At 38.4% G+C, this 27,119-nt stretch overlaps 4 protein-coding genes across 5 annotated transcripts; 2 read left to right on the top strand and 2 right to left on the bottom strand.

Annotated features, from left to right (window-relative positions):
• The first annotated feature begins 2,743 nt into the window (after positions 1-2,743).
• On the top strand, positions 2,744-4,049 carry LOC138048975 (dnaJ homolog subfamily C member 22-like). Its single transcript, XM_068895053.1, has one exon. The coding sequence runs from the start codon at positions 2,786-2,788 to the stop codon at positions 3,863-3,865; it is 1,080 nt and encodes a 359-aa protein (XP_068751154.1). The 5' UTR covers positions 2,744-2,785; the 3' UTR covers positions 3,866-4,049.
• LOC138048979 (peroxisome assembly protein 12-like) lies at positions 3,835-6,802 on the bottom strand. The gene is made up of 2 exons (XM_068895057.1): positions 5,911-6,802; positions 3,835-4,713 (listed from the first exon to the last, which is right to left on the bottom strand). The coding sequence occupies exons 1-2, from the start codon at positions 6,769-6,771 to the stop codon at positions 4,498-4,500; spliced, it is 1,077 nt and encodes a 358-aa protein (XP_068751158.1). The 5' UTR covers positions 6,772-6,802; the 3' UTR covers positions 3,835-4,497.
• Positions 6,803-6,813: 11 nt separating this feature from the next.
• On the top strand, positions 6,814-15,862 carry LOC138048978 (dnaJ homolog subfamily C member 27-like). 2 transcript variants are annotated; one of them, XM_068895056.1, is made up of 8 exons: positions 6,814-6,924; positions 8,772-8,837; positions 9,358-9,397; positions 10,974-11,006; positions 12,165-12,241; positions 12,924-13,043; positions 13,696-13,766; positions 15,734-15,862. In XM_068895056.1, exons 1-8 carry the CDS (start codon positions 6,856-6,858, stop codon positions 15,762-15,764), a joined length of 507 nt encoding a protein of 168 aa, XP_068751157.1. In that variant the 5' UTR covers positions 6,814-6,855; the 3' UTR covers positions 15,765-15,862. The 2 variants fall into 2 exon arrangements, with proteins under 2 accessions (XP_068751157.1, XP_068751156.1); XM_068895055.1 differs by lacking the exon at positions 15,734-15,862 and adding an exon at positions 15,087-15,240 and having other exon boundaries at positions 6,816-6,924.
• On the bottom strand, positions 15,632-23,560 carry LOC138048980 (protein FAM133B-like). Its single transcript, XM_068895059.1, has 8 exons — positions 23,510-23,560; positions 22,172-22,266; positions 21,297-21,375; positions 21,098-21,181; positions 20,512-20,544; positions 19,054-19,122; positions 17,329-17,461; positions 15,632-16,732 (listed from the first exon to the last, which is right to left on the bottom strand). Exons 1-7 carry the CDS (start codon positions 23,531-23,533, stop codon positions 17,330-17,332), a joined length of 516 nt encoding a protein of 171 aa, XP_068751160.1. The 5' UTR covers positions 23,534-23,560; the 3' UTR covers positions 15,632-16,732; position 17,329.
• Between the last annotated feature and the right edge of the window lie 3,559 nt (positions 23,561-27,119).

Raw genomic sequence — 27,119 nt, 5'->3', positions numbered from 1 at the left:
CTAGCCAGGGCTCTCTGATTGCCACTCGAACGGGAGTGCGCGGTGGTGGAAGACGTACCCTGATCGCTTTCTGCTGCCTTCCGAAAAGCCCATTTTGGATAGCCACATTTCCCGAGGGCATCGCCAACATAGGAAACCTCCTCATTAATGTCACTCTGATTGTTAGGGTTAGGGTCAGCTTGTGGAGGAAGGGGGGGGGGGGGGGTTGATATGAGCTGAACTGTCGGTAATGATCGGTGTGTGTGGGGTTGCGGTACACACCTTGGTGCTCAGAGGACCGTTGTGCTGCCGATGTATGGCAGTGTCTAGGGAAGCCAGTGTGTTGTCCTGAGCCTCCTCCTGGGTGAACTTGATGTTCTCATCGCAGCTTTTGATATGGTCAAAGAAGGGGGTCTGGTCCTTCTTATCCACCACGACAAATGTGTCGTCAACAAACCTGAGCCACTCGCTTAAACCGGGAAAGCTCTCCAACGCCCGCTGCTCGAAACGTTCCATGTATAGGTTTGCAATGATAGGAGATCCCATTGCATAGCCATTGCATAGCCGTTCTTTTGTACGAAGTATTTGCTTCCATAGGTGAAATACGTGGTTTTTAGACATAAAGTAACCAATTCGACAATTTGATCCATGGACAGGTCTGTGCGTACTTCAAGAGTCTCATCCCTTGACAAGAAATCGCTTACCACCGTCAGGGCTTCGTCTGGGGGAATGCTGGCGAACAGGGCGCTGACATCGAAGGAGGTTATGGTTTCATTGTCCTGTAGTACCAGCCCCTGGATCTTTCCTACACAGTTCTGAGTGTTCTTGACGTGGTGCGGTCATTGACCGACTAGCGGACTCAAAAGTTTAGCGGCAAATTTCGCGACGTTATAAGTTACCGAGCCTATGCTGCTTACGGTCGGAAGGGGCACTGTTGAGTTTTTAACAATCGAGACCTTGTGTCGTAATTCTTCCGCTCTCGTTTGTTTAATCGCTGACTCAACTGCCGTAATGAATTCGTTACACGGAGGACGATCAGGCATAACGGAAAAGTTCATTCCTTTGGCCAGAACTAATTCCTCCGCACTCGTTAGTTGGCGATCAGATATATTCTTTATCCATTTGCCCTTTAAACATTCATCCAACTTTTGTTCTTGCGTGGAGTGAGATCTTTCATGGCGAATCTGCAGCTTGGAGAACTTTTCAATGTGTCAGTGCTTTGTTGTATAGTGCTGGGATAGTTGGGCCTTGTTAATGAATTCAACCACTCTTGCATGACCGCTGTTAGGTAACTTAAAAGATAACGCATTAATTAACTCCCGTTTCTTTCTCTGAAGCCCTTTGATCGCAAATTTACTTGCTTGCTTGAGCAATTTCCTCTCTGCGTTGCGTAGAATGCTGTTCGCCCGATGACCTTTCACAACACTGGGAAGCTTGATACTCGGTGCCGTCTCTCATGTGACTAGTCACGCGTATTGCATGACTAGTCACGACTCCACCATTGACCTGATAAAGTCCGATGGCTTCGGACGAAACGTCGCCAAGTTTAACATAAGTTTAGTACAAGATTTAAGCCTTTTTTTTTCAGTAATACCTACTAGATGAATAATATACACAGTTCATCGTCTCTAAAAATTGATTTAATGTTTTTGTGTTGCGAACCGATCGTTCGTACACAGTGTTCTTTCAGTTCAACCGAAGGACTACAAGAAATGGGGTTATTTAAACGAAACGACTCCACTGAAATAGCGCGGAAAGAAATGTAAATTTGATATCAATCCCAAGCAAACGACACAAATAGGTTTGAATCGCACGGGACAAAAATGTTTCAACCATACAGATTCTACCGTACTCATTCTGTAAAGAGCATGAAATTTATACGCTCCAGTTTCCCTTTGATAAGAATTTAAGTCAGCGATTCTAAATGCCCAGCACACGAAGCCCATTTTCTTGCAGTTTTCGAAGGGTCGAAAGTGCACTTCCAGAATCTGGAAGTCCGTTTTGATTGGTCTTCGTAAATTCCCGCTCGTCTCAGCAGACGCTCGTTGGGGAGGAACGCGTGACGAATCCCCAAGAGTGTCTGCGTGGGACTAGTTTCACTTTGATCTCACTTATGAATGAGCCATCCAGACTTCACTTCGCTGCAGAAATATTTACTTCTTTTCATCCGTACTTAGCAAATCAAACTTTGGAAAGCATCGCTTCAGTCCATTCAATCCTTCTAGATTGCTTCTAACCCTTTAGCCTGCGAACGCAGACGTATTTCAGGCGGCGTTCCAAAATGTATCACCCCACTTCTGCGCAGCATGGTATTCTGAGTAAACACTTAACGAGCGTCTTGTTATTTTTTATTGTAACTGCCTTAATTGTTATTGTAATTAATAACAGTGTCATTGTCGTTAATGTTACTTGCATTCCTTGTATCATACGCACCTTGACCTGTACCACATAAGCCTCTCCTCTTTGGCCTCTCTTCTTAGCTATGACACATATGAAGACTCTCGACTCGCCCCAGTCCTCTGTGAATTTTATCATCCAAGATGGCGGCAAAATTCGACTGCTTGAATCAGTGCTTGATCCCCAGATATGTCCCGACCATAAGAACTTAACGCTGTTTGTCTGAAAAATATAAGGAATTGTCAACAGTAGTTGGGCCCTTTATCCCCAATTTTTTTCTTGAAGAATTAACCAGTCCCACCAGTCCCTGCATGACATGTTACAAACGGACAGCCAATCAGATGCCGCCAGGTGAATAACTCGTGTGTCACTTAGCACAATTGTCACACTACTGCAAATAAACTGAGGCATGGCGAAGAATCGAAAAAGCTTATTCTTAACTTATCTAATCTGGCTGATTTGGGGATGGCTTGGTTTACATCATTTATACCTCGGTCGAGATATCCAGGCGTTTTTGTGGTGGTCCACGATCGGCGGCTTCTTTGGTTTGGGTTGGTTTCGTGATCTTTGGCGAATTCCCGAGTATGTTGACGATGCAAATGATGAACCGTACTTCGTTGAAGAGTTAAAAAGAAAGATAAAGTTCCGTAAAGAGCCTTCATTTAGTGTCACCAGATTCTCTGGTCAAATGTTAGTAGGTTACTTCTACGGAATTTTAATTCGTCTCGCGATCCCCGAAGAAGTGGCATGGTTGCCATTTCTATTGGTACCTTTGGGTGTCGCTATCGGGGTGTATCTTGTAGGGAACATTGGTCGTGAACGAGGAGATTTCAAATACCCATTGGCAGGAGCATTTATTACCAATAGTATTTTAACTTACCTAACCGGAGAGGAGGCTGGTTCCATGTACGTTGCTTTGATTGCGGCGATATTCTTTCAAAATCATCGGGAGTTTCGGAAAAATAAGCCAGCAAAAAGGACTTTATGCAAGCGTTTGCAGTATCTCGCTGTTGGCGGTATAGTTATTTGTTTTCTTTGGAGCTCGTTCCTTTATTTTAATGCACAAGTTACAACGGAGGATGGAGAAACAGTGAAACTGCGAGATGCGGTGAACCATTTCTTTCAATCCCCAGTATGGCTGGAGTTCAAGGAAGTGTTTTGGGGTTTATACGAGGAGGGTCAGAGAAATGGTTGGGACAATTTCTACGAGGAATTTGTCAAGGCTTTGGATCCAAGGGGAGAGAAAAACGCGTATCGTGTGTTGGGACTGACAGAAGACGCGACTCAAGAGGAAATCAAACGAAGATACAAAAAACTTGCGGTCAAATGGCATCCAGACAAAAATCCGGACGATAAAGAAAAAGCCCAACGAAAATTCATGGAAATTCAGGAAGCTTACGAGATTCTGTCTAACATTAAAGCAAGAAGAGCTGAAACAAATTCAAGGACAAGAGCAAATTCTGATCGACATGATCACTCGGATTTTTAATAGGAAATTAAGTTTTGCAGTCAGTGGCCAGTTACTTTCCACGAGATTTACCGGTGGTTATATTATTTTGATTATTGACATATTATCTACCTGTAAAATGAGCCAATGACAAGGGCACAAAGAAAACAGATTCTGTAGACAATTGATCTGAGAACAGACATTAAAAATATGTTATGAACTTTGAGTTATTTACTAAACTAGCTGTATTTAAAGCTTAGTAAAAGCTCTAATAAATTATTTAAGCTTAGTAATAAATAAGACAATCATTTTGCAAACAGGCAGTTCACTTACATATTCGGCCAGGTTAAAAAGCGCTTAAAACTCAGTTCACAAATACCTCCATGTTTTCTAAGTTATCTATGAAGTAGAGTGAATAACAACACAGTACATTTGCACTGCCTCTCTAACCTTACACCAATGTTATCATTAAAAACTTAACGAAAGACATCAGTGATGAAAATTTAAAAAGGACAGAGCTTTAGATGTATCGCCTGCAAACAGACTTCAGATTGAATGCACTAGTTTGTCTCTTCCTTCCTCTTTAATTCTGTCAGATGTCAGTCATCTCATCCATTGTTGTTTGTTGATGGTGACAATATTACCTATTGTTCCCCAAGCATCAATCTTCCTATTTAGTTGGTAACATCTACATACAGCCTGATGAGTTGCTTTGTAGCACTTGGTAAGTGAGTGATGGGACAGCAGCCATGCTGGTTGAGATATTTATAAATACAAGGATAACAGAAAACATAACCAGATGAGGATAATGCTGTAGGATTGGTGCGAACTTTCCAACACAGAGGGCACTGGACGGGATGAGGAGGCAGCTGAACTCCATGCTGTGCTGGCTGGGAAAAGCAATTTATTCAACTTTAGGATTACATTCCCCTCCTTCAATAATAAATAGCCCACTTTACAGAAACGCTCAGTGGTAGTGAGGCTACCGGTGACTTTCTACTGATACGGGCTCACTTACTTACATACAGACATACAAACATACTTAATCGACCACAGGACCAATGAAATACAATCACAACAGAACACTCAACAACAACTGTGAATAATCCCAACTGGCCAGAGGCAAACCAGCTGGCTATTTACAAGTGCAGCTGAGAAGCTGAACCAGGGACTACCAGGATCAAATTCAACGAGTGGTCAGAACATGTCTTGAACCTAGGATCCCCAGATCTCAAGGCAAGCGCCCTAACCACTGGGCCTCACTGCCTCCTCACTTCTTTTTATCATGAAAAGTGTTCTGTTGTGGTGCTAAATAGCCCAGAGTCACCAACCTTGTAACTCAGCATCAACTGTGCAGTGGGCATTAGCATTATTTGAAGAACATTTAAACACTGGTTCAAAAACAACTTCAATAAAAATGAGTTCTAGAGCTGACTATACATGTAATGGTCAATGCAGGACTCTAGTAATGTTCTTAGTGAGTTTCTTGCAAATAGCCTGACCTCTGGCTGTATCTTTTTCGGTCTCTTTTGCTCAGAAATCTATCTAAATCAGCCGTGATAACTCACCCCTGAACCGGTCCCCATTGAGAAGTAAAATCATTGAGCATTAGTGAAGTTTATCAGTGGATTGGGTTTTCGGTTTAACTTGCAACTTCATCTCACGGGAGGTAGTATTTAATTGGATAGTGTCTGTTATGAGATAACCTTATCAACTAGTTATAGCTGTCGCTAAAGCGCCAACGAGCCAAGCTTGCGTGATCTGGCGGCTGCAAACATCACGCGGCGTACTCGTGCGGCACTCTCATTGGTTATCGCTACGGTCAATATTTGATCGCTTTGGTCTACATTACAGCTTTTGGTCTACATTACAATTAAATTTGAAGCGCTTCTGAGATTTCGTCCGCCTAAAAATCTTCTCGCGGCTCTATAAGCTGCCGCCTCGCCAGGCCTTCTGTCTTCAGAAGGCCTGACTCGTTGGCAATAACCATGGTCTTAACTGGGAAACTGGGGATGTTATGATACAATTATGGCTTGAGCATATTACCCCTGCCCTGACAAGGCCTTATATTCCTAAACATTCCAAACCTTAGGTCCAGGAGGTGGTGGAGGCACTGGTAACTGAATGACTGATTGTACAGCTTCCTTGTTGTCACTTGAATACCACCACTCAATGAATTTAAGGAAAAACACAATAACGGGAAGGCCATTGGCTAACACCACAACAACCAAACGTCCAAGAGATCCCGGAATCGCTGATAATTTTTCAGTCAAATTCTTTCCTTTTAACAGATTGATATGACTGTTCTGTACATTCTGTGTAAGTATGTCTTGTCTTGTGAGCCTTTTCAGGGAAACTCCGATGACATGCAACAACGGAGAATGAACTTCGGAAAACTGAAACACGTACATCAAATAATAACACAAGAAAACCGTTTCCCATGTGAAATGCAAAAATGGATAGACATAAACGAACGTCCTCTTCAGCTGGAGAAAGTATGAACGTTTCCTCCTAGGGTAAGAAGTTTGATTTCCAGTTATATAATCTTCTCGAGTTCTTTCAAAAAGTTCATCAAGTTTCAGTTTTGCATATGGGACACCAACAAGCATTATTACAGACAGATATCTTTGAATACTCGAAATTCCTTCCTCTTTCTTTCCAGTTATACCGGTGTTTACTCTTTTAAGACCGTAAAAATTTTCGGAAATGGATCCTCCGGAGTTTTTCAAGTAGTGATTCTGAACAAAATAGTCCAAGCAGAGATAAATTTCATCTCCAATACGCCAAACCCAGCCCCACTTGTCAGGATTGGAAGTTGCCAACACTTTTAAGGCATACCCAACAGCAGGTCGAAGAATCGATGCCATAGACTCTTCAGCGATAATCTCAAATATTGTAGGATTTGCATTTGCAGTTCCCTGATTCAAATGTGCAGCAAACTCCGCCATTTTGAACTTTGAACAGTCGAAACTGCTTGGCAACCGGATGTTTGTTTTAGCAGGCCTGGACACAAAGTAAGGGCTCCCGCGAAAATGGAAAGAAAACCTGGGCATTTGAGCAAATCAGTGCAAGAAATTGCTGGATCTTTATGCTGGATTAAGGTAACACTGCTCATCGACAATTTGGTTTATAAATCGTGTCAACTGAGTAGCTAGTTGGCAACAAGATCACAGCAAAGGTGCATACAATACATAATTGACCGCTCCCCATAGGAGCTTTCCAGGGCCAATGAAACACAACGAAACGACAACTGTTAAGAATCCCAACTGGCTGGAGGCAAACCAATTAGCTATTTACAAGTGCGGCTGGGAAGTTGAACTAGGGACTACCAGGATCAAATTAAACGAGTGGTGAGAGCGGGTCTTGAACCCGGGATCTCCGGATCTCAAGGCAAGCGCTCTAACCACTGGGCCACACTGCATCCTGAGTTACTGTGTAGATTACAGACGTCGACCATCATAACCATGTACTAATTCAAACCATGGGCATAATGTTGAGGCCTAATTAAGCTTAACACTGAAAAAATGTTTATGGTAGAGTTCTAATCCTACCATCATCAATGCCAACCAGTGACTTTTAACTTTGAAAATAACAGTGACTGTCCTTATTAACCAAACCCTAACCCTAATTACTAATTTTAAAGAAAACAACTGTAAAAATATAGTTTTAAGTCTCTCAGGTTTGTATTACTGATATCTCTAAATCTTGTCATCCTCTCTTGTGGTAACCCTTACTGCAGACCGTGATGCCTGCAGGTGACACCATGCAACTACTAGGATGTCCCCTCCCACAACCCTATGAATATGACCTTTCTTGAAACAAACAGCAGGCTTCTTATTTCAACATTTTAGCAGCACTTGCAACGGTATTTGTAAAGCATTTAGGCAAGAAACTAAAATTGGCTGTGGTGGGCACATTAATTAAATAATTTAACCACAACTAACATTATGAAATTATAGCAGTTACAACATACCGGGTATACTATTAAAAACAATTATTTCCTTCATTTGTCGAATTAATTTTGAGAAATATTTTATAAATGCAATAGAGGATTTTTTATGTTTACATAGCTTCATCTAAACACTCGGGGAGTTCGGAGAATTTGAGACAGTTATGCAAACCCTCAACAGCATCTTGGGTTTGCATAACTGTCTCAAATTCTCCCAACTCCCCCTCGTGTTTAGGTGAGGCTAATTGTTAACACAGAAAAAGTCTTCTATTGCTTAAGCATAAAACTGGTAAGCAGTCCTAAAAGAAATAAAACTAAAGACAATGAAATTAATTAAGGTATTGACAGTCATTGACCACTGGCAATGGTTGACTGGCAGGTACCAAGGGAACAATTGCTTATCTGGACTTGAATGCTCATGTTGTCGTCAGAACCTTAAACTTCCTTATTTCACATAGTTGTTTTGCAGAACAAGGCAAAGAAATAATTGACCAAATGCAAAAATTATGGCTCCCAACAAAGTACAAAATGTATTATTTGGTCTTTGTGTTAATTAATCGTTGAAAGAACATGCATGGGCTGTAAATTTAGGCTAATTAACACAAAGACAAAAGGATAATTTGTTGGCAGCCCTTTTTGCATTAGGTCAATGGTTTGAATCATCATCATCATCATAATTGTGTGCCACACAAGCTGAAAGACCACTTCCCTCTTCAGATAAATAAAATTTTATCATATAATTGTTAAAAATGGCATTGTCTTTGCTTGGAAACTCCTTGTTGTAGGTTTTCCCCAGTACCTGATTTGTTTGTCAGTTGGAATTTGTAGAAAAGTGTGGCAATTCCAGCTCTGGTTTGAACTTAGTAAAAGATCGAAAAAGGGGTTTTCCATTCAGGCACCCAAAATCTACCTCAGAACTTGGGTTAGTTGATTCATAGTGATTGTTTAGTTTGTCTTTTAAAATGTAACTATCATGAATATGAATTATTGTTCTTGTAGGTTGTGGGAATTGGAAATGATGGTGTGGGAAAGACTTGTCTTGTGAAGAACTTCTGTGAGAAAAAGGTTTGATGAAATTATTATGTTGTCATAATTTTTATTCTAAAGGTCATTTAACATTTGAATTGTTAAAACTGTACATTCCTAATAGAAACCTAAGATATTCTAAGAAAAAACTCCTAATTATACCTAAATGCAATCTTAAAACATATGGATAGCATTCTCTCTCAGGGCTCCTACACTGTGAAATGCCCTGCAAGACGATATTAGGCAAGTGGAAGACCTACAAACGTTTAAGTCCAAAATAAAAACCCATGTCTTTAGGCAGTTGTAGTTTTTGTTTTCATTGATTTTACTAGTTTTATTCCATTATCCAATTGATTTTATATTTATATTACCATTATTGTAAAGCGCCACTGGATCTTTGAGAAGAGTTGCACTATATAAGCCATGTATTATTATTATTATTATTATTATTATTATTATTATTATTATTTAAATCTGTAGTTTATCATGTAGCTTATCATTAAGATTCTGTATTTTTCACTCACTCAGTACTAGATAAGTGAAACCTTTTTCTTGACAGTTTTCTAAGAATTACCACCCAACAGTAGGAGTTGATTATGGTAAGTTATTATTAACATTAGTGATAATTATTTCATTTTGTCTTTCACCTGATATATGGAAGGCAGGGTGATCTATAATCAAGCCTTACCGGTACTTGCTACCTTTGTTTTACATGTTCTACTATCCTATAGAATCCTGACATGATCATTTTTCTGTAAAACCTTATGGTTTATGTGTTCAAACCATTTACATGTACCTGCCGTCTCAAGCCTAAGCATCCAACAAAACTCCCAATGAACTATCCTTACCACATTATCGCGATGCTGTTTTACTCTCTCTGAGCCAGTTGTGTGCATTGATGTGCCAGACAGTCTCTCCATTTTCTCCTCACATCCTGCACTTGTTACTTCCCACTGTGTGGTCAACTCTTTGCTTTACAGAAGTGGTTCTCATTGCAACTGCTCCTGTGTACCATTAAAATTAAGGATTTCGCGTCAGGCTTCATGCCACCTTGTGCACCCAGGACTACCTTTGTTCTGTGTCGGCGTCCACTTCTTTATTTTATATTTTCCATGCATCCTCTTTTCCATCCACCTATTTTCAGTTTCAGCATCTTTCTCTCTTTTGTACTGGGTTTTGTCTTCATGTCCTGAACTCACTTTCAACAGCAATGATTGGTTTGCATTCTTTACGTACTAGTCAAAAGTATTATAATACAATAACACAATACATACTTAATTGACCGCTCCCCATAGGGGCTTTTCAGGGCCAATGAAACACAACAAAACGACGGAACAGAATAACAACTACAACTGTTAAGAATCCCAACTGGCCGGAGGCAAACCAGTTGGCTATTTACAAGTGCAGCTGGGAAGTTGAACAAGGAACTACCAGGATCAAATTCAACGATTGTGGTCAAAGAGAGTCTTGAACCCGGGATCTCCAATTTCAAGGCAGGCACCCTAACCACTGGGCCACACTGCCTCTACTTAGACAGTCTACCTCTACCTTAATCTCTTCTGACCTTAATACACATCGTCCACAACCAATCAGCCCTTTATCTCTTTTTTTCCTTGATTCAGACAATCTATCAAATGAATGTCACTCCTGGGATGAAAAGGCAACAAAAGCTCTGCAGTTCATCAGCTGTCCAAAAGATTACTCCAGCCTCATGTAGCTGTTAATCGCTTCAAATTTATTTTGACCACTTGGGTTTAAGAACCAGTCTCAGTCTTCCAAAGTATTCTTCTCTAAATCTGCTTTTTATTTCCTTCTCCATCACACTATCCATCCCCAATATTCCAACTGAAGATACTTGTACCATTTATCATCAATCTGTTTCATGAACTCTCCAGATGGTAGCACTTTACATTTCTGGCCCTGATTTGCAACTTTGATCATTGACATCTGAGGTTATTGACCGATGTAAGCATGCAATTTCTAACAAGCATGACTACCTGTAATAAAATTAGTAATATTAGTCCCTCTATGTCTAGACCACTGTGCAATTTTATAAATCAGTTTGGTCTGACCTTATAGAGACATATGCATAAGAGTTGTATGTGAAAGCACTTACCATTGAAGGAAAAATTATAATGCACTGATGCCATCCCAGTTTTATTTTCTTTCTTCCAGGTTTTAAGTTACACAAAATAAATGGAACTGAATGTAAGATTCTAACTCTCACTTTATTGAAGTGTTAAGGTTTTGTAAGCAGAACAAATGCTCTACTAATACATGAAATGATGGAAAGGTGCAATGCACCCATGAGAAGGATAGAATACAAGTTGCTTGGAAACAGGCAAAAGGACAACTGAAAAATCAGAGTCCTAGGCAGGAACCGAACCTATGACCTCCATATTTTTGTATCTGGTTTTCCCCTCGCTTAAAAAAAAACCAACGTTTGATCTGCTTGATAAAATTCATGTTGACTTCTAGTCTTCATTATTAGTAGAGCACTTGGAATTTTTTATCAAGCAGATCAAATGTTGGTTTTTTTTTTCAGTCAGAGGGGAAGACTAAAGTACCCCGAGAAAAACCTCTCAGGGCCACATAGTACGTGGCATCCAGTCTTGGATCTGTATCCTGGGCAACATTAGTGCAAGGCAAGCACTCTCAACAGACACTATACCGTAAAGTTCTGATAATAACAACCCCCCGAAAGTAGCGACCCCCTTCCCCCGAAATTAGCGAGACCTAAGTTTTTTAAATGGTATACTGTATATCATTAATTTGTCAATCAATAGTCAAACAATTTTAATGTAAAATAATGTGTTTGTACAGTGTCACAAATTGTTTAAGAAAAAGCACTTTCATTTACAACAAGGGGAAGCTTTATGCCACCATTCGTCCTTGACATCAGTCCACTGATGTAGCGATGTAAGAACTATCGTAAACCGGTATAATTTCGTATTAACAACAGGAACGTTTCTTCATATTGAAACTGAAAACTCTATATAGTTATTTCGGAAAAGAAGCTCGCGCCAGCTCTATTTGTAAACAATTTTTGTTCCCCGAAAGTAACGAGGGTCGCTACTATTGGAACTCTACGGTACCATGACAGAAAGTGGGGCATTGCATGCCAGCAATGTTATTGCATGTGGACATCCCATTTCAATTTAAAGAAGTTTTCTTCATTGTAATGATAATAGTGACTAGAATTCAAGAGAACAGATTCTTTCAGTTGAAAAAAAAATCAGTAATTTTAATATATTATTTTTGTTTGTGGTTGTGCCCATATTATAATTTAATGTTGTTTTGTTTACACTTAGAACTCTCCTCCTTCCCTCTTAAGTTTTCTTTTTTGCATAAAACGTTATTTTTCAGATAGGATCAACTTCTGGGATTTTGGTGGTCATGCAGATTTTGATGAAATAAGAGTTGAATTGTATGGACAGACACAGGTGAAAAGTAATGTTGTCTTTTCATTTTATTAATTAAGGACTCGGGCTTGTTGATATCAACATGTCATCTTAGGCATCATGATAATGATAATGACAATAACAGTCATCATCACTTATCAAGGTCTCAAGTTTATTTAGCAAAGTGCTTAAAAGCTCTGCTAATTGGCAAGACTGTAAATAAAATCATAATATCAAGTCAAAGCAGACCACATCAAATCATTGGTTTTTGGTGAGAGGAGAAAATCAAAGTATTCGCAAAACCCTCTCTGATCAGATAAGCAAACTATCGAACTCCATCCACTAAATGCAGGGGTTTCATTAGAAGCCGGTCACCAGCGGTATACCGCCGTCTACGTTGTCAGAAATTTGCCTCTCACCTCTACCTTGATTTTCACTCAAACCGTTGTAAACACAAGAGTGACTGCCACTTACATTGATTAGCCCAGGCATCTACTTCAAAAGTTATTGAAACTGCTGCAAATGATAGGTCAGGGAATCAAACCCAGGCCAAAATGGTTGAAGGTGAGTGCACAGACAGCTGTGCTACTATATCAATGTTAAGAAATGTTTTCGTTTGTTTTAATCACCGTAATGATATTATGTGTACTTATTTGAGCCATTTGATTTTTAAAAATTAATTCTAAAGAACTGAGGGTTGATTTTTCCTCCACGTCACACCCAGGCTTGTGTTCTTGTGTTTGATGTCACAAACAAGCTGTCATTTGACTCACTGGATTATTGGCTCCAAGAATTCACTAGTAATGGTGGCAAACATGCTGTTGTTGCTGTGGTAGCAAATAAGGTCAGACATGATTTACGATGATATCATCGTAATATTACATTAAATTTTATTCAGGAGGGGGCGTGGTCCAGTTGTTACTCTGTGAGGTCTTGGATTTGCATGCATTTGCACTTGGCGCAAATCCCACTCTGATTATGGGTTGGATTTCAACTCTACCAGTCTTTGAAAATTTCCAACCAGTTGCATTCTGCCACTTGAGATTCTTACACACTGACTGCAACTATGTTATGTTTCATCGTCATTATTTAGTTCAGGCTCCAGTTGTTTGGTTTTGCTAGTGTTTATCCGCTGGATAGTGATTTATCCAGTGGATAGTGTTATCATCGCCGGCAGGTGGTTAGTATAAACAGAGGAATGCACAATGGCTTGACAGCTGAGTGCACTCCTACTTTAATTTTATACAAAGCAAAGTTACATTTTTTTTACTTTGACATCCATCATTAAAGATTACAGATCATCAGTTCTAATCAATAGTTCAAGATTGTGCATCATTTTTAAACCAAGGCAAACAAATCCTTACATCAAGCGCACACACCATTGTCCATCAATAAGTTGTAGCACTTTGTTTAGCTGTATCCAACATTGCTTGCTGCATGGTTGGTTAAGGCTTTTCAGTAAATTTTCAGTAAAATTGTTTATTGCACATTTACAGATCGATTTATCCTCCAAAAGAGTTGTAGGCAGCAAGGATGGACAGAGATGGGCCAAAGCACATGATATCAGGTTTGTTTTTCTTGATGGTACATCAAATAGACCAACTGATGGCCACTTGGCTTAGTTGGTTGAGTGTCAGGCCCCACCCATGCAGGAGGTTGCAGGTTCAAATTGCAAAAGGACCAAACACTGAGCATCTTTGTTGGTTCTCTACTCTGCACCGAGAGGTTTACTGCGGGTACTCCGGTTTCCCCTCTTCTCAAAAACCAACATTTGACTTGATTTACTTTCATTGTTAATTTCAGTTTACAGTGTCCCCAATGAGAGCTCCAGCGCTAGAATGACTAGACACTTAAATAAAGTTCCTTTCCTTTCTAAAATAACTGACTGAGAGGTGAAAGTCCCACCTTTGTAATTGCATCAGCAAATGGTTTAATTTTCAACTCTCCTTCAACCATTAAACCACAGGGCCCAATTTGCTCAGCACTTGTGACATATCAAATGATGTGGGGTCAAAGTCAGCCCACTCAATGTTCAAAACAGTATGGTGTGGCCTTGATCTGGATGGGGACATCTTTCACTTCCCTAATGATAATATTATTGTACACTACATAAACAAGCTGTAAATAATTTACTTCTTGTTTGTCTGTTTACTGCTTATTGTCCAGTGCTCAATCAGTTAAAGTTAGTTCTGAAAATGCCCATAGTAAGTGGCTCATAAACATGCTTTAGTTCCCCTTACGGATGTGTGAGGTTCAAGGCAGATGTTTGCAAGGACCAGTGCAACTAAAGAAATAGCAGGGCAAGCTAATCACCTCTTTCGTACAATTTATAAATGAGATTTTCCTTTACTCTGAAGTGGGACCTCTTTTAATACCCTAATTTACATTTTTTGTTTGTGCACTATCCAATCACATACCAAGGAAAGCCATTTTTGGCTTTAACTGGATAGTGCACACTGGTAAGTGGATTTGTTAAAAGTGGTCACATTTTTTTGGTGATTCATGTAAATGATAATCCACTTGTCCCATATACAGGTACAGCTGTAAAGCAAATGGCATAAATGTTACTTTGCATTACTGGCTTTCTTGGTCATCTTGTGATAACCAGAATATACATTGGCAGTAGCCTAAGGAGGCACCGCTGGACAGCTTAGTTTCCACCTGCAAAAGTGATATATTAAATCTGCACTTTTGTCAAGCCAAACCTTTTGAATCATGTATTGCTTTTTTGTTAGGGCTTCAACTTACAATCTGCTTTTATGCCCCATAATTTAGGGCCATAACCTTATTGTTATTATGAACAAGACAGTAACAAGTGATCTAGGACTTAAATTTCCTGTTGTAATAAGTTCCCATTGGTTATGTTTTTTTTATTTTTTTTGTTCAGATATTATGAGACTTCAGCTGGGACTGGTCAGGGAGTTCATGAGATGTTTAGTGGTGTGTTAGCAGCAGCAGTGGAGGCAAAACTTGTCAAAGCTAAGCCAGTTATCAGTTTAGAACAGAGTAAAAACAAATAAATCAAACAAGAGTCATTGCCATCCTTGTTTCATCTTGTGAAAAAAACCCAGACACACTACAACTACAAAAAAATCCACCATGATTAATCTATGCACAGTGTATGTGCTCTAAACTGTAAGCATGACTGATCAGCGTTAGAATTTGCCTCTATGAAAAAAATACAAATGTAGCTCTTGGTTTTCACTCATTTCTTACTCAGTGCAAATGTTCGTTTAATTGTTATCAATATTATTTATCATCATTTGCATGCAAAGAAAGTTTCATTAACCCACTGAATCCTAAACATCCCCCATCCCCCCACCCCATCAACGAGAGAAATCTTCTGGCATTAACTCTAAGGAAGCAATGGGTTAATGGCAGATTAACTTGGAACACCAACATGACTATGTTGATGAGAAAGGAAGGATAGGCTTTATATTTTAAAATGTACTTCATTTTTATTACATAAATTCTACCTTGTACATTAAGTTGTGCTCAGTCAAAAACAAGTACATTGTACTTTTGTTTACACAGAGACCGTTTGCAAGATCTTACATCCAACTAGAGATTGTTGTGACATAGAAATGTACAAAGCCTATGTACATAATTAGTTTTTTTAAAGAGAATCTCTAGAGAAGTCTAAACTCCTGAAGTTAGGACAACTATTCTACAAATTAAAATATTATTCCTCTTTAGCCATGAATTGGCAGTTCTCATGCAATGCTAAAGACAGAGATGATTATACACGTAAACTAAAATACCCAATAAGGAATGGCTAGCCAACAGAGAGCTTTAGCAATGATGACAAGACAACCATGCCACCACCAAACAGTATTTTTTTAATGACCAAAAAAAGCCTGCAGCACATGCAGCATAGCTTTTAGTACATTTGTATTCCATCCTCGTGCAAAACTATGTGAAATTAATTTTGACTACAACGTGGGTATACAACAAGCAATCTCTCGTTCTCTATAAATAATAATTTCTGGTCACAAATACAATAACTAGTGTCGTAGCATACTTTTGCAAACATTGAACAACACAAAAAGAATGGTATGGAGGCAAAACATTTGTCAACTTACATTAATATTTTTTAATGGCCATCATCATTGCCAAAGCTCACTGATCGTGTATTTGCTTACTGAATCATCAACATCAATCCAATTTTGATCCAGGTTTATCCCCGTAAATGGGGGTGACCGGATTTATTCCACTTTGTCAGTGTCTATGAAATTGGAATGTTATCAAAAGAACAAAATACAGCTATTAAAAGTAAAAGGCATTTATCCCTTGTATTTCAAGAGCTTAACTGTAGAAGTCATTGGTCTTTTGATACAAAATGTTGTTTTAGGGCAATAGAGATTTAATAGATCCATTTAAAAGTCCTGGAAGTGAATAACAGAGATTTACTAACAGAAAATAAAACATAACTGTTCCAGACTGTTCCCTCTGGCATGGGATGTACACAGTAACTTACAAAAGAGGCTTTCACATGACAACTGTTAGGTTCTTGTATATCATACTTTAAGCATCCTATGTACATGTACAAAGAGTGAAAGGAAATTAAACAATTAAAATTTTGATTAAATGACAACGACCCATAACTTATGTTATCTCATAAAATTGTTCGAGAAGTTTGTCTACTTTCTTTTCCCTGTTAACCCATGATCACACAATCACATAACATAACATAACTATATGAGGGTGACAGACTAACAGAAAGGCAGTAACAAGGTCAAATGCACCACAATGAAACCTGATAAAAATACAACAAACTGTAATCTCATTGCAGAAGTGATAGAAACTGTACAATATCTCCAGGAGATCTGTATGGTGTATTCAATCACGAGCTGTAGGAGAGCCACACCCTAACCAATATTATTTTGTCCATCACCTAATACCCCTTAAAGTTTCTTTACAACAATCTAAAAGGAAAGAACTGAGCAATCTTATATTGACAGCTGTATCACTCTTTCGTTCCAACTTGCATCTGATCATTTATAGGCTTGCACAGCAAAAGCATGCATATGGGATAATAATTATTATGATGTCCGTCTCGTCGTATTGTATCTGTTGAGGAGAGTAACTTTCTTTTTTTTAGTAAAATAATAGAAAAAACTTATACTTGCCTTATGAAGAGGATGCTGAGTCGTTATAACTTGCTTTATGTTTCCTCTTTTTTCTTTTCCTTCTGGGTTCCTCTGCATTGTGTTCACTTTCCATAAGCTTCCTTTTCTTTCCTTTCTTACTCTTTCGCCTTTTCTGTTTTTGTTTTAATTGAAGGGCATCACATTGGCATTGCAATAATACAATTTCATCACTACTAAAACGCTCCCTTGAAACTTAAAGAAAGAAATCATAGGTTACCATAGATGACAAGAGCACAGGTGGCCATGAGCCATGGGTTTTGCTTTGCTTTCACAAGTTTTAGTCCAAAGAAATAAGTCCGCATTATTTCAGGAATAAGCATCAATGTTGTTCTTACTTCAATCTTAAAAGAGGGCAATTCTGTCCTCTGTTTCATGGGTTATTCTCTGACAAAGTCCTTCTCAAAAGTCAGTTAATAAATGCTTTCCCAGCAAAGTTGTCTTTGTCAGTAAGCCACTTTTACTACTGGTACAAATATGTTGAAAGATGTCCTGCAAAACATAGGTGATAATGGCCCCAAAAGATGACAAAAAACAAGTTTGTACAACATTAAACATGGTAAATAGGACATAACAGAGTCTAACACAGAACTTGAACCATCTGTGAAACAAAAGAGGCCAATTTCAAATACTAGAGAACACTCTTAAAGCAGAAACTAGAGGGAAAAAAAAGTAAATAATAACACCAAAAAGTTTACATAATCACAACAGCAACTGAGCAAGTGCAAAAGATTTAATTTTTTCATACAATATCTTAAACCTAAAGCAACAAAAAAAGTTGAATTTTTGGTATAGAGCAAAGCAAAGCACACCAAAGATAATCAGTAGTTAGGCTCCTAGGAAGGAAAAGGATGGGTTTTCATCTTTTTTTATTTATTTTTATTTTTTTTATTTAACCAGTTTTAGCACTTGGACTCCTTCAATTTGACTACTGTCTGTTTTTGCTGTTATGTGGTCTCATCAATCAGTAGTCCATTCAGAAGATTACGCCAAGCCAACCACATTGCTGAAGGAAAGGCCAGACCACAACACCGGGAACTACATGCCCTACTCCTTTCGACTAGTCTGTGGGATGATCTTTAACGTCCCACAAAGTTTATGAACATTGAAGGGTTGTGAGACGGGGCCTACGGTTTTTTAAGTCCTTATCCAAGAAGACTTTAAAGTCTAACCATTTGTGGGTGTAATTACAAAGGCAGCACTTTCTCCTCAATTACTTTAAGACCCTGAGTGTTGGTCTGGCCGGAGTCGAACTCATGACCTCCTGCATGGCAGTCCGATGCTCAACCAACTGAGCCACCGGTACGCGGTCAAAGCAACCAGCGTTTAACGCTGATTGCTTTGTCTGTCCTCTAATTAAATTTTCTTACAAGTTATTTCCCCACCACAAAGAAGGTTTGCAGGCTGTTAATCCTGAGTCCCTGGACGGGTTTATGTATGGTCAGAAGCTCATAACGTTGAAGCGTTTAACGCTGGTTCAGAGCAGGGTTATTAAAAATTTTGTAAGTTGGATGTAACATAACTCACGCATTTTCCTGCGTGTACAGCTTTGATCTTATTTTTGAGCATAAAATTGGATCCTAATATCCCCAGCTTTGTTGCAAGGAAAAGAGTTGCAAGTAACATGCTTCAAGGTCATCATGCTTCTGGTATGACTAAAAGTGAAGTAACTCTCAGATCCAAGCCCAAAACAAACTTATACAATACCTTTCGCTTTTCTTCGGAATCACTGTTGTCAGAGGTAGATGTAGATGATGATGACGAGGAAGAATGCCGCTTGAAATCAAACAAACAGCAGCCATATTTTATTTAGTTCAGGGAAGGAACCTCAATCCAATAATCAATGTTTCAAATCTTGTTATCGCTCAATTATTATTGATAGAGGTTGTGATAGGAAGAATTGTGCAGATAGAAAAGGTACTATCTGATGAGGCAAAAGGCCAAGGCAGATATCACTGTCTAAGATCAGCCTATATCTTATTGGGGATAACATGAAAGCAGCATTATTATGTATTACTCCTTCAAAATACTTTCAGACCTCTTGTATGAATTTTTTGCTAGAAACATGACAGCTCTTGAGAGAAGCACTTTAGTTTGTTCCCCTATGGAAACATTGAAAATTAGAGGGAAAGAATATTAACTAGACTAAGTATAATATAATTTATAATAACAACTAATGTTTACATGTATACATAGCATGTTAGAAGAGATGCTAGAATACAAATTAGTGTTTTTGAGCTTGCTTGCATTTGCCACAGCCAAGGATAAAATACCTTTACACAATAAAAAATGCTCCCTCTCTCCAAAACTTTAGAAATGAGCTTAAAGATTATTTGCTTACATCTGAAGCCTGAGAATGACTTCCTGTTTAGCTGTAGTAGTACGGTGTCATTGTTTTGCTTTGTTTCATTTTTTTACTTTCTACTTCAAACTTATTAATAAATAATCTGATAATTTTATTATAGTCTATTTTATTTTATTTCTTGGTTTCCACACTGTAGTCTGTCATGTCTAACAAACCTCCACATTTCTGTATAAAATTATACTGTATTATTGATTTGTATTGTTCTATGAGTGGAAATAGAGAAACCTATGAAACTATGCTTACTTATGTTGCTTATCTAACTATGATGATCTCTGTAACTTCCACTTTATTTCCCTTCAGCAGTTCAATAATCTATTACAAGAACTTTCAGACACAAAAATCATCTTGAATGCAAGTATCAAGTATCATAATTTCTCATTTTATCACTGTTGTGAATCACTAAAAGCTCTTATTTTCTTGCATGTTGCAGTCTGCTTTAGTCTGCCCATTTTGAAATTGTAGTTGTGCTCTCCTCCTTTGTTTTCAAACTTTGTCTTTGTCAACAAGACAAACAATTCCCACAGATGCCGACTGTTAGTAAAGAATCAAGCTCTTCCTCATACAACAACTGCTGTTGGCAACCAATTTCTAGGTAGCATTCTGATGTTGCTTCCTGAAGTCACAGATTTTGCAACATGGTGTGCTAAGCAACTCTTTTGATAAGCAGGTGTTATCTTAAGATATTGTGACCTCAGGGTGGGAATGTGAATCTAACAAAACCTAATAACTGTGTTTGTGTTTCCATAATGTATTTTATCACTATAAGTGGCTTTATAATGCAAATAACAACAATATCTCACCCTCCTTTTCTTTTTCTTGCTTGACTTCTTTTTCTGAAGAAAGACATAATTGAGATTTAAGTTTACAAATATCTGCTAAGAATAAATATTACCATTAAACTTCAACTTAGAGAAGAAGAAAATTGCTGGAGCTGTGCAAAATATAATTTTAAACAAACCCCATGTATCAGCATTCACACAACAGCTTCCTTACGCAAAACCAGTTAATCCATTCATATCTTAAGCATCCCCAATCCACGAGTAAAATCATTTTGTGTTAGCCAGAATAAAATCTATGTCTCATATGCAGCATTCAGGTAGGGAAGGGTTAATAAATGTTATTTTTAAGAGCGTGATGATAAACAAAATAAGATAAGATGGTTTTCTATTTTTCACAACATCAAGTACATAGCTTGACTCTGGAGGTGACCTTCACTCAGATTATCACAACATTACACACAACAACAGTCCTTCCAAGGATGGCACTTACCCGAACAATCAAGTGGAATCAAGATAAATTACATGTTTCTACATAATACTTCTGAGAGGAAAAAAGTAACTATTAAGTGATGCTTAAAAAAATAATTTATTTTGAAAAACATGGTACCTCTTTCTTTGGTGTTTTAGATGAACTTTCTGATGATGCACCAAGTATTTTTTCTCTGTTTTTCTTCAGCTCGTTTCTGAATTTCTGTTGATAAAAATTACATAGAAAACTGAGATGAAAGCTAGTATTTCTGTCCCAGTTTTGTACTTTCCCTTGAAGGTTTTGATAAGTGTTGCACATAATCAAGAATGTTTGGCACCTCATTTAAATGTTCTTCAAATGCAGCCAGTGTTTCTGAGCCTGTCTTTTTTTTGTCCATCATTTCTTTCACTTCCTCTCTGCAAATAACATGTTACATAATTTACCGTAATGTAACGTAATTAAAAGCCGTTTAACAAATGACATAGGGAAGCAACCATTGGTGGCATCAGTGTTAGTTTTTAACCTGCAACATTACAATAGCATTGCGCTAGTAACCAACTTTCTTCCATAGCTACAGTCAGCAGTCGTCTCAATCATGCATTCAGCATAAATTATGAAGGTTAATGTAGTTCCTTGTGAAGTTTAAGCAGAGTGTTTTTGCGTGCCAGCTTCAGTTTTTTGCATTCAATACCCACCCCCAAAATTTATTCTTTCCTAAAATTTGTTCTTTTGTAATGGATTATAAGATAATTACAGTCCATTTTCGTTGTTTAGGGTTAAGAATAAAGACACTAAAAGTGATAAATTATTACCTTCCATCAGGTAAGGACAGGACAGGTACAAAAGTCAGATCGGATGAACTCAGATCGCTCACCTCAGATCGAGTGAAAAAGGATTTTGTAAGTCACAACTATTTTAATTTGATGTTTGCCCTGATTCACCAAGGTTAGCTTAAAGATTAGGGCTAGGGTGATTTCTTGAGGCCTTATCATTTTTTTATATATTCATCTGAGGTGAGCTATCTAATTTGATCTGGTCGGACTTTTATACCTGCTTTATCCAAGCTCTGTGAATGTAACATGAAGTGAAGGCTAACCCTAATCCTGCTCCCCTTCCCAATCTGCCACAACTTCCCCACAAACAAGACAAAAAAGGTCAAATGCCTGGGCTACGTTGTGGGGAGGGGTGAAGTATGGTCAAGACATCACTCACAGTGTTGGCCTGTTTCTGTTAAGGTAATCCCTTATTGTTGGCCCTGATGCAACAGGACCTCGTGCCCGTGCCATTGCAACGGGGTTCATATATGCCTAAAAAAAAAAAAAGGTACTGGTTAGTCAGAAGAAAAAAATGTCTATTTGTACCAGGGAGGTCATTGTAAGGATGATCTACTTCAGTGTGTGAGACCAATGAAAGATAGATATCTTTGCGTGAAGGTGACTGTTATAATAATAATAATAATATTATTATTATTATTATAATGAATTGTGAAGCTGTAGCGAGATCTTTGATGTGACTTCGTTCATCCAATACTTTTTCTATTATTGGAGGAATTTGATTGTGCTCTCATGATAAGATGGCCATGTTGGTGTCAAAACAATAGAAATAGGTACATGTAGCTTAAGTTTTGCATCATAAGAGACTTTTGCGCTATTCTTTCCGCCAACATGGCTGCCGTTACATCAGGCGCAGTCAAAGAATTGAAATTTAGTGTTTAAAATATAAGAGTAACCAGGGTTTAAACTCATTCTAGATGAAAACATGTCCTCTGATTTAAACTTTCTTAAAACGTAAGCTTTCGGACTCCAGGATAATATTGCCTTTGAGAGCTTCTTTGTGTACTTTATTTAATGAAAGGCTAATAGACCATTTATCTCAATATCGCCATAGCACATTTACCATCATCTGTCTACCCTTACCAACTTATATATAAAGAAAAGACTAATCCTCCTTGAATTTCACCTGGCTTTAAGGTTACTGTCAACCTCCAGGTGTGTCTTTCGGAAAATCAATCTTATTCGTGTTGTAAAAAATAGAAAAGGTTGCTGTTATTCATCGTGCTGAAGTACAATAAGAATAAAGTATTCTCGTTTGTCTCACGGTGTGGTCACTTGTGATGTAGGTCGCGATCTACATCACAAGTAGATCGCGATCGCGTGATGTAGATCGCGATCTACATCACAAGTGATCACATCGTGAGACAAACGAGAATACTTTATTCTTATTCATGTTGTTTTTAAAGAAACCCAACGAAACTATATTAGTATATACCACTGAAAAGGTAATAAAATGTAGTATTTGAAAATGCCTTTAACTTTCCCCTTATTATTTTAGAAAGCGAAACTGATCTTATTAACAAAAAAAAAGCGAACAAGATAGAGCGATTTTCCGAAAGACACCAAGGCAGCTGCTGCAGTAACCTTAATTAAAGAATGAGAGGATAAATTTATTTTGCTGACTAAAATGGAACACCAGCATGAAAAAGCAAATATTGCAACATTGTATCACAAAGAAACTTTTAATAGCTACTGTAAAATGAAAATTCATTCTTACCACTCGATTGTCTCGTTTCCCCATGATGTCTCTAACAGCCTTATCAATCTTCGTAGTAGTATATATAACCTTCTTTGTGCTTTAACAGAGAACCGCTGGACAAGTTGAATGCGACGTCCTGGAGTTTTAGGGCCGCGCGCAAGCTGGGCACTAGTATGGCGCGTAAAGCCTGAATCACGACTGTTTTCTGATTTTTGTTACGTCATCGTGACCAAATCTGTAAAATTAACTGCTACTTTTCTCGCGTTCCTTCGATACTTATTTTTATTTCGCTCGGTTCTAACCACACACAAGGAAAGGTTACCTTTATCCAAACGTTGGCCAAGTAGCACTTATATTAAACAGAGTTAACTGAATAGAGTGTAATGTGAAGTGCTAGATTTCAATCCCATATGAACCATGTGAGCGTTAGCCCTACTGATGGAAATGGGCTCACACAAGGGCAGAGAAAAACTCTGACCAGTGTGGTTCCCACGGCCTGCTCCCGTCTGACCTTGTAGCCCAGTCGGTAGAGCGGCGGAGATCTAACCCGAAGGTCGTGGGTTCAATTCCCACCCTGGTCAGAGTTTTTCTCTGCCCTTGTGTGGGCCCATTTCCATCAGTAGGGCTAACGCTCACATGGTTCATATGGGATTGAAATCTAGCACTTCACATTACACTCTATTCAGTTAACTCTGTCTAACCACACACAGTTCCTTTCAAAGACCCTTAATTTTGTTTAAATCTGTCACAGCTAATCAAATTCCAAAATATTGGCAAAAACGTCTGAAGGACCTTGGCTTTTTACCACTTCAGAATGTCACACAATACCATTTCCATAATGCGGCAAGGAATAAAAAAAATTCACCGAAGAAAAGTATAAATCTTAAGAAATTTAGGTCAAAAATAAGAATATATCGATCTGCCTGTCATTAGATGAGATGCTGCTGCCATGGTAACGGCCATAATCCAAAAATTGACACCCAAAAAATAAGCCTTATTATATCGGTACCCATACTGGTAGATCTCTACAGGGAAAACTTTAAGAGAAATTAACAAGGTTTCCTTTTGTAACTCGTGCCCTGTACTGAGGCTATTCGCAAATACTCTAGGGAGCCACCTTAAATATCGAAGAATAAGAATGGTCATTTCGTGTAGTTTTTCTATTTTGCTTATTATCTTAACGTTGACATTAATTAATACCTAATTGTACAGCTATATCGAATGAGTATTCTGATGAGCAACGAGCGCATTTATGACTGATTTCTTCTTATGACTCGATTATGAAAGCAACTATATCTGCACTGGTGATACAGGTGATTGCTTTTTTCAAAATCAGCAGGGGTTGTTTCTCCGCGGTAGCGCAGCTCCAAAGCACCTCACTGAATTATTCACATCAATACGCTATGTTCCAAGCTTTCGGTTCTGTATACGTGATCCATCTGGTACCCCTCAAAGTTAATAGAAAACTTAAGATAAATTATTCCGACTGCGGCAGGTGCAAAACACAGGTCTCTGTTTTACCAATACAGAAACAAACCTAAACATTCATTAAGCTAACCTTAGGCCAAATTAGACCTAAACAAGAGTTTTTAGGTCTAAGGTTAGCTTTAATGAATGTTTAGGTTTGTTTCTGCATTAGTAAAACAGAGACCTGTGTTTTGTACCTGCCCTTCCGACTGTGTGAATGGGATCCGCATGTGATTTTGGATGTTGCAATGTGGTTATGGAACGTTCGGTGCTACGCGTGGTTCCTGCTTTTCACGTTGTTTTAGAGCTTTCTTGTTTGTTTTCTGTTGAGGAATATTTCTTCTACTTAAAGGACGCCTTCCGGGCGAAGCTTATCAGTTTCGAAGTAACTGGCCGCCGATGAGCGTCCCTAAACCCGTCTCCGTCACGGTATTCTTCAACTTCCCGCAGGGTATTGACGAGTGTCGAGTTGACCTGTAAAACTGATGACTCATCTTAAGAATCGAGATGAGCAAAAATGGGTCTCGAAGCAAAGAATCTTCGTTTCAATCATAAAAATGTTTATGAAAAAACTATTGTTTAAGGTTGTCTCAATATTGGTCCACCCCAAAAAGGGACATATCACAGAAAATGCTGTTAGCAATCGTTAACATGTTTGCCGTGTAAGGTTTGTCCCCGAAATTAATTGTTATCCAACTTCCGCTTGCTTGCTTTACAGAAACAAATAACTGCAATGATCTCATGATGTAACAGAAAAGATTTTTTCTCAGTGTTGGGAGTCCTTAATTCCCATAGTCACGAAGTTGTTGCAAGCGTGAACAAAAACATAGTAAATTATTCAACAATATTTAGTGGATAATACCCAATCAAAAACTTGCCCAACGTCGGTGAAACCTTTGTTTATCAAATGGTTTCAATTTAGAACCACGCACTACAGAGTCTAATGTAAAATTGAAAGAGATTGACTTCACAAGGTACAAAGTTAATGTTTCTGAGCAAAAAAGCCGTGATGGTTTGGGGAAACGAATTATCACGACGCGGCGAATTTCAGGCAAGTTTTCGCGTCGAAAGCGTTGCATCAGACAACAGTAGTAGTGACGGGGAAACACAATCACAAAGGTTGTCTGGTACAAGACAAAAACATAGAAGAAAAACATTTCAGGAGCTTGTGAATGAAATGAGTACCAGCACAAGAAAACTTGAGGAAGGAACATCAGGGCTTTTGCGTGACTTGGTAAGAACAACGAGAACTCAGTTTAGGCCGCTAATCATGGTATTATAGCTTACATTTCAAACAAAGGGCTACACCTTTACTAGTAGTTAAGAGTAGCTGTCCACGTGTGATTGTCAAACAGGTCGAGGTACTTCAGTAAATATCATTCAGTAAGTGAAGCGCGTCGACAAATCATCAGTTGAATAATTCAGTACAAATGAAAACGAACGGATGGCCCATGATGCGAACGAGTGTGTTTGTGTATGAGTCCTCAACAAAGCCGTATTGATGGAAGCGTTTGGGAGTTTTCTAGAAGAAAGCCCGCAACGATAAAGATATAAATAGATAATGTTACTATTTAAACACGCACGCATCTAGTCAGTCAACTTGTTTTTAGCGAGGCCCAGTAAGGCTTTAGTTTCTCATGTTTTTAAGATTTTCAGTTTTAAAGAAGGTCTTTGTTCACAAATCAGTGACCTTAGATTCCACCTGCGCTCTTTTTTTTTTTTTTTTTTTTTTTTGAGCTTTACAATCAACCAGATTCCACTGGCAAGTTTTCAAAGCTTATGAAAGGGCCTTGAGGGGTTATTTGCATTAAAACAATGGATATCCTGGAATGATACCGTCCCGAGAGTAAATAACTAGTATTGTTTTTATGTAAAGAACCCCCCCTCCCTCGCCCCCCCAAAAAACATTTCATTATAGGTTGTGAGTTACTTAAACAAAGTTTGCCTAGAGTTGAGTCGTTAGCTTTTAATTTGTTTCTTGGCAACTAACAGTATCTCATCAATTAAACTACGTCAGTGCAGCAACAGTTTCGTTCTTCAATTCCTCCCGCTCTCTCCTCTTCTCGGTTTTTTTTCCCAAGCCATCATTTTTCTTTTTGGAGTCGGAGAAAAGCCGTGTTCAAATGTCGCATATTATTTTTGGTAGAGATAAATCTCTTGT

This window comes from Montipora capricornis, chromosome 5, assembly GCF_036669925.1.
Source record: "Montipora capricornis isolate CH-2021 chromosome 5, ASM3666992v2, whole genome shotgun sequence".
In the NCBI taxonomy this organism is placed as follows: Eukaryota; Metazoa; Cnidaria; class Anthozoa; order Scleractinia; family Acroporidae; genus Montipora; species Montipora capricornis.
This window is presented reverse-complemented; position numbering and strand designations above follow the sequence as displayed.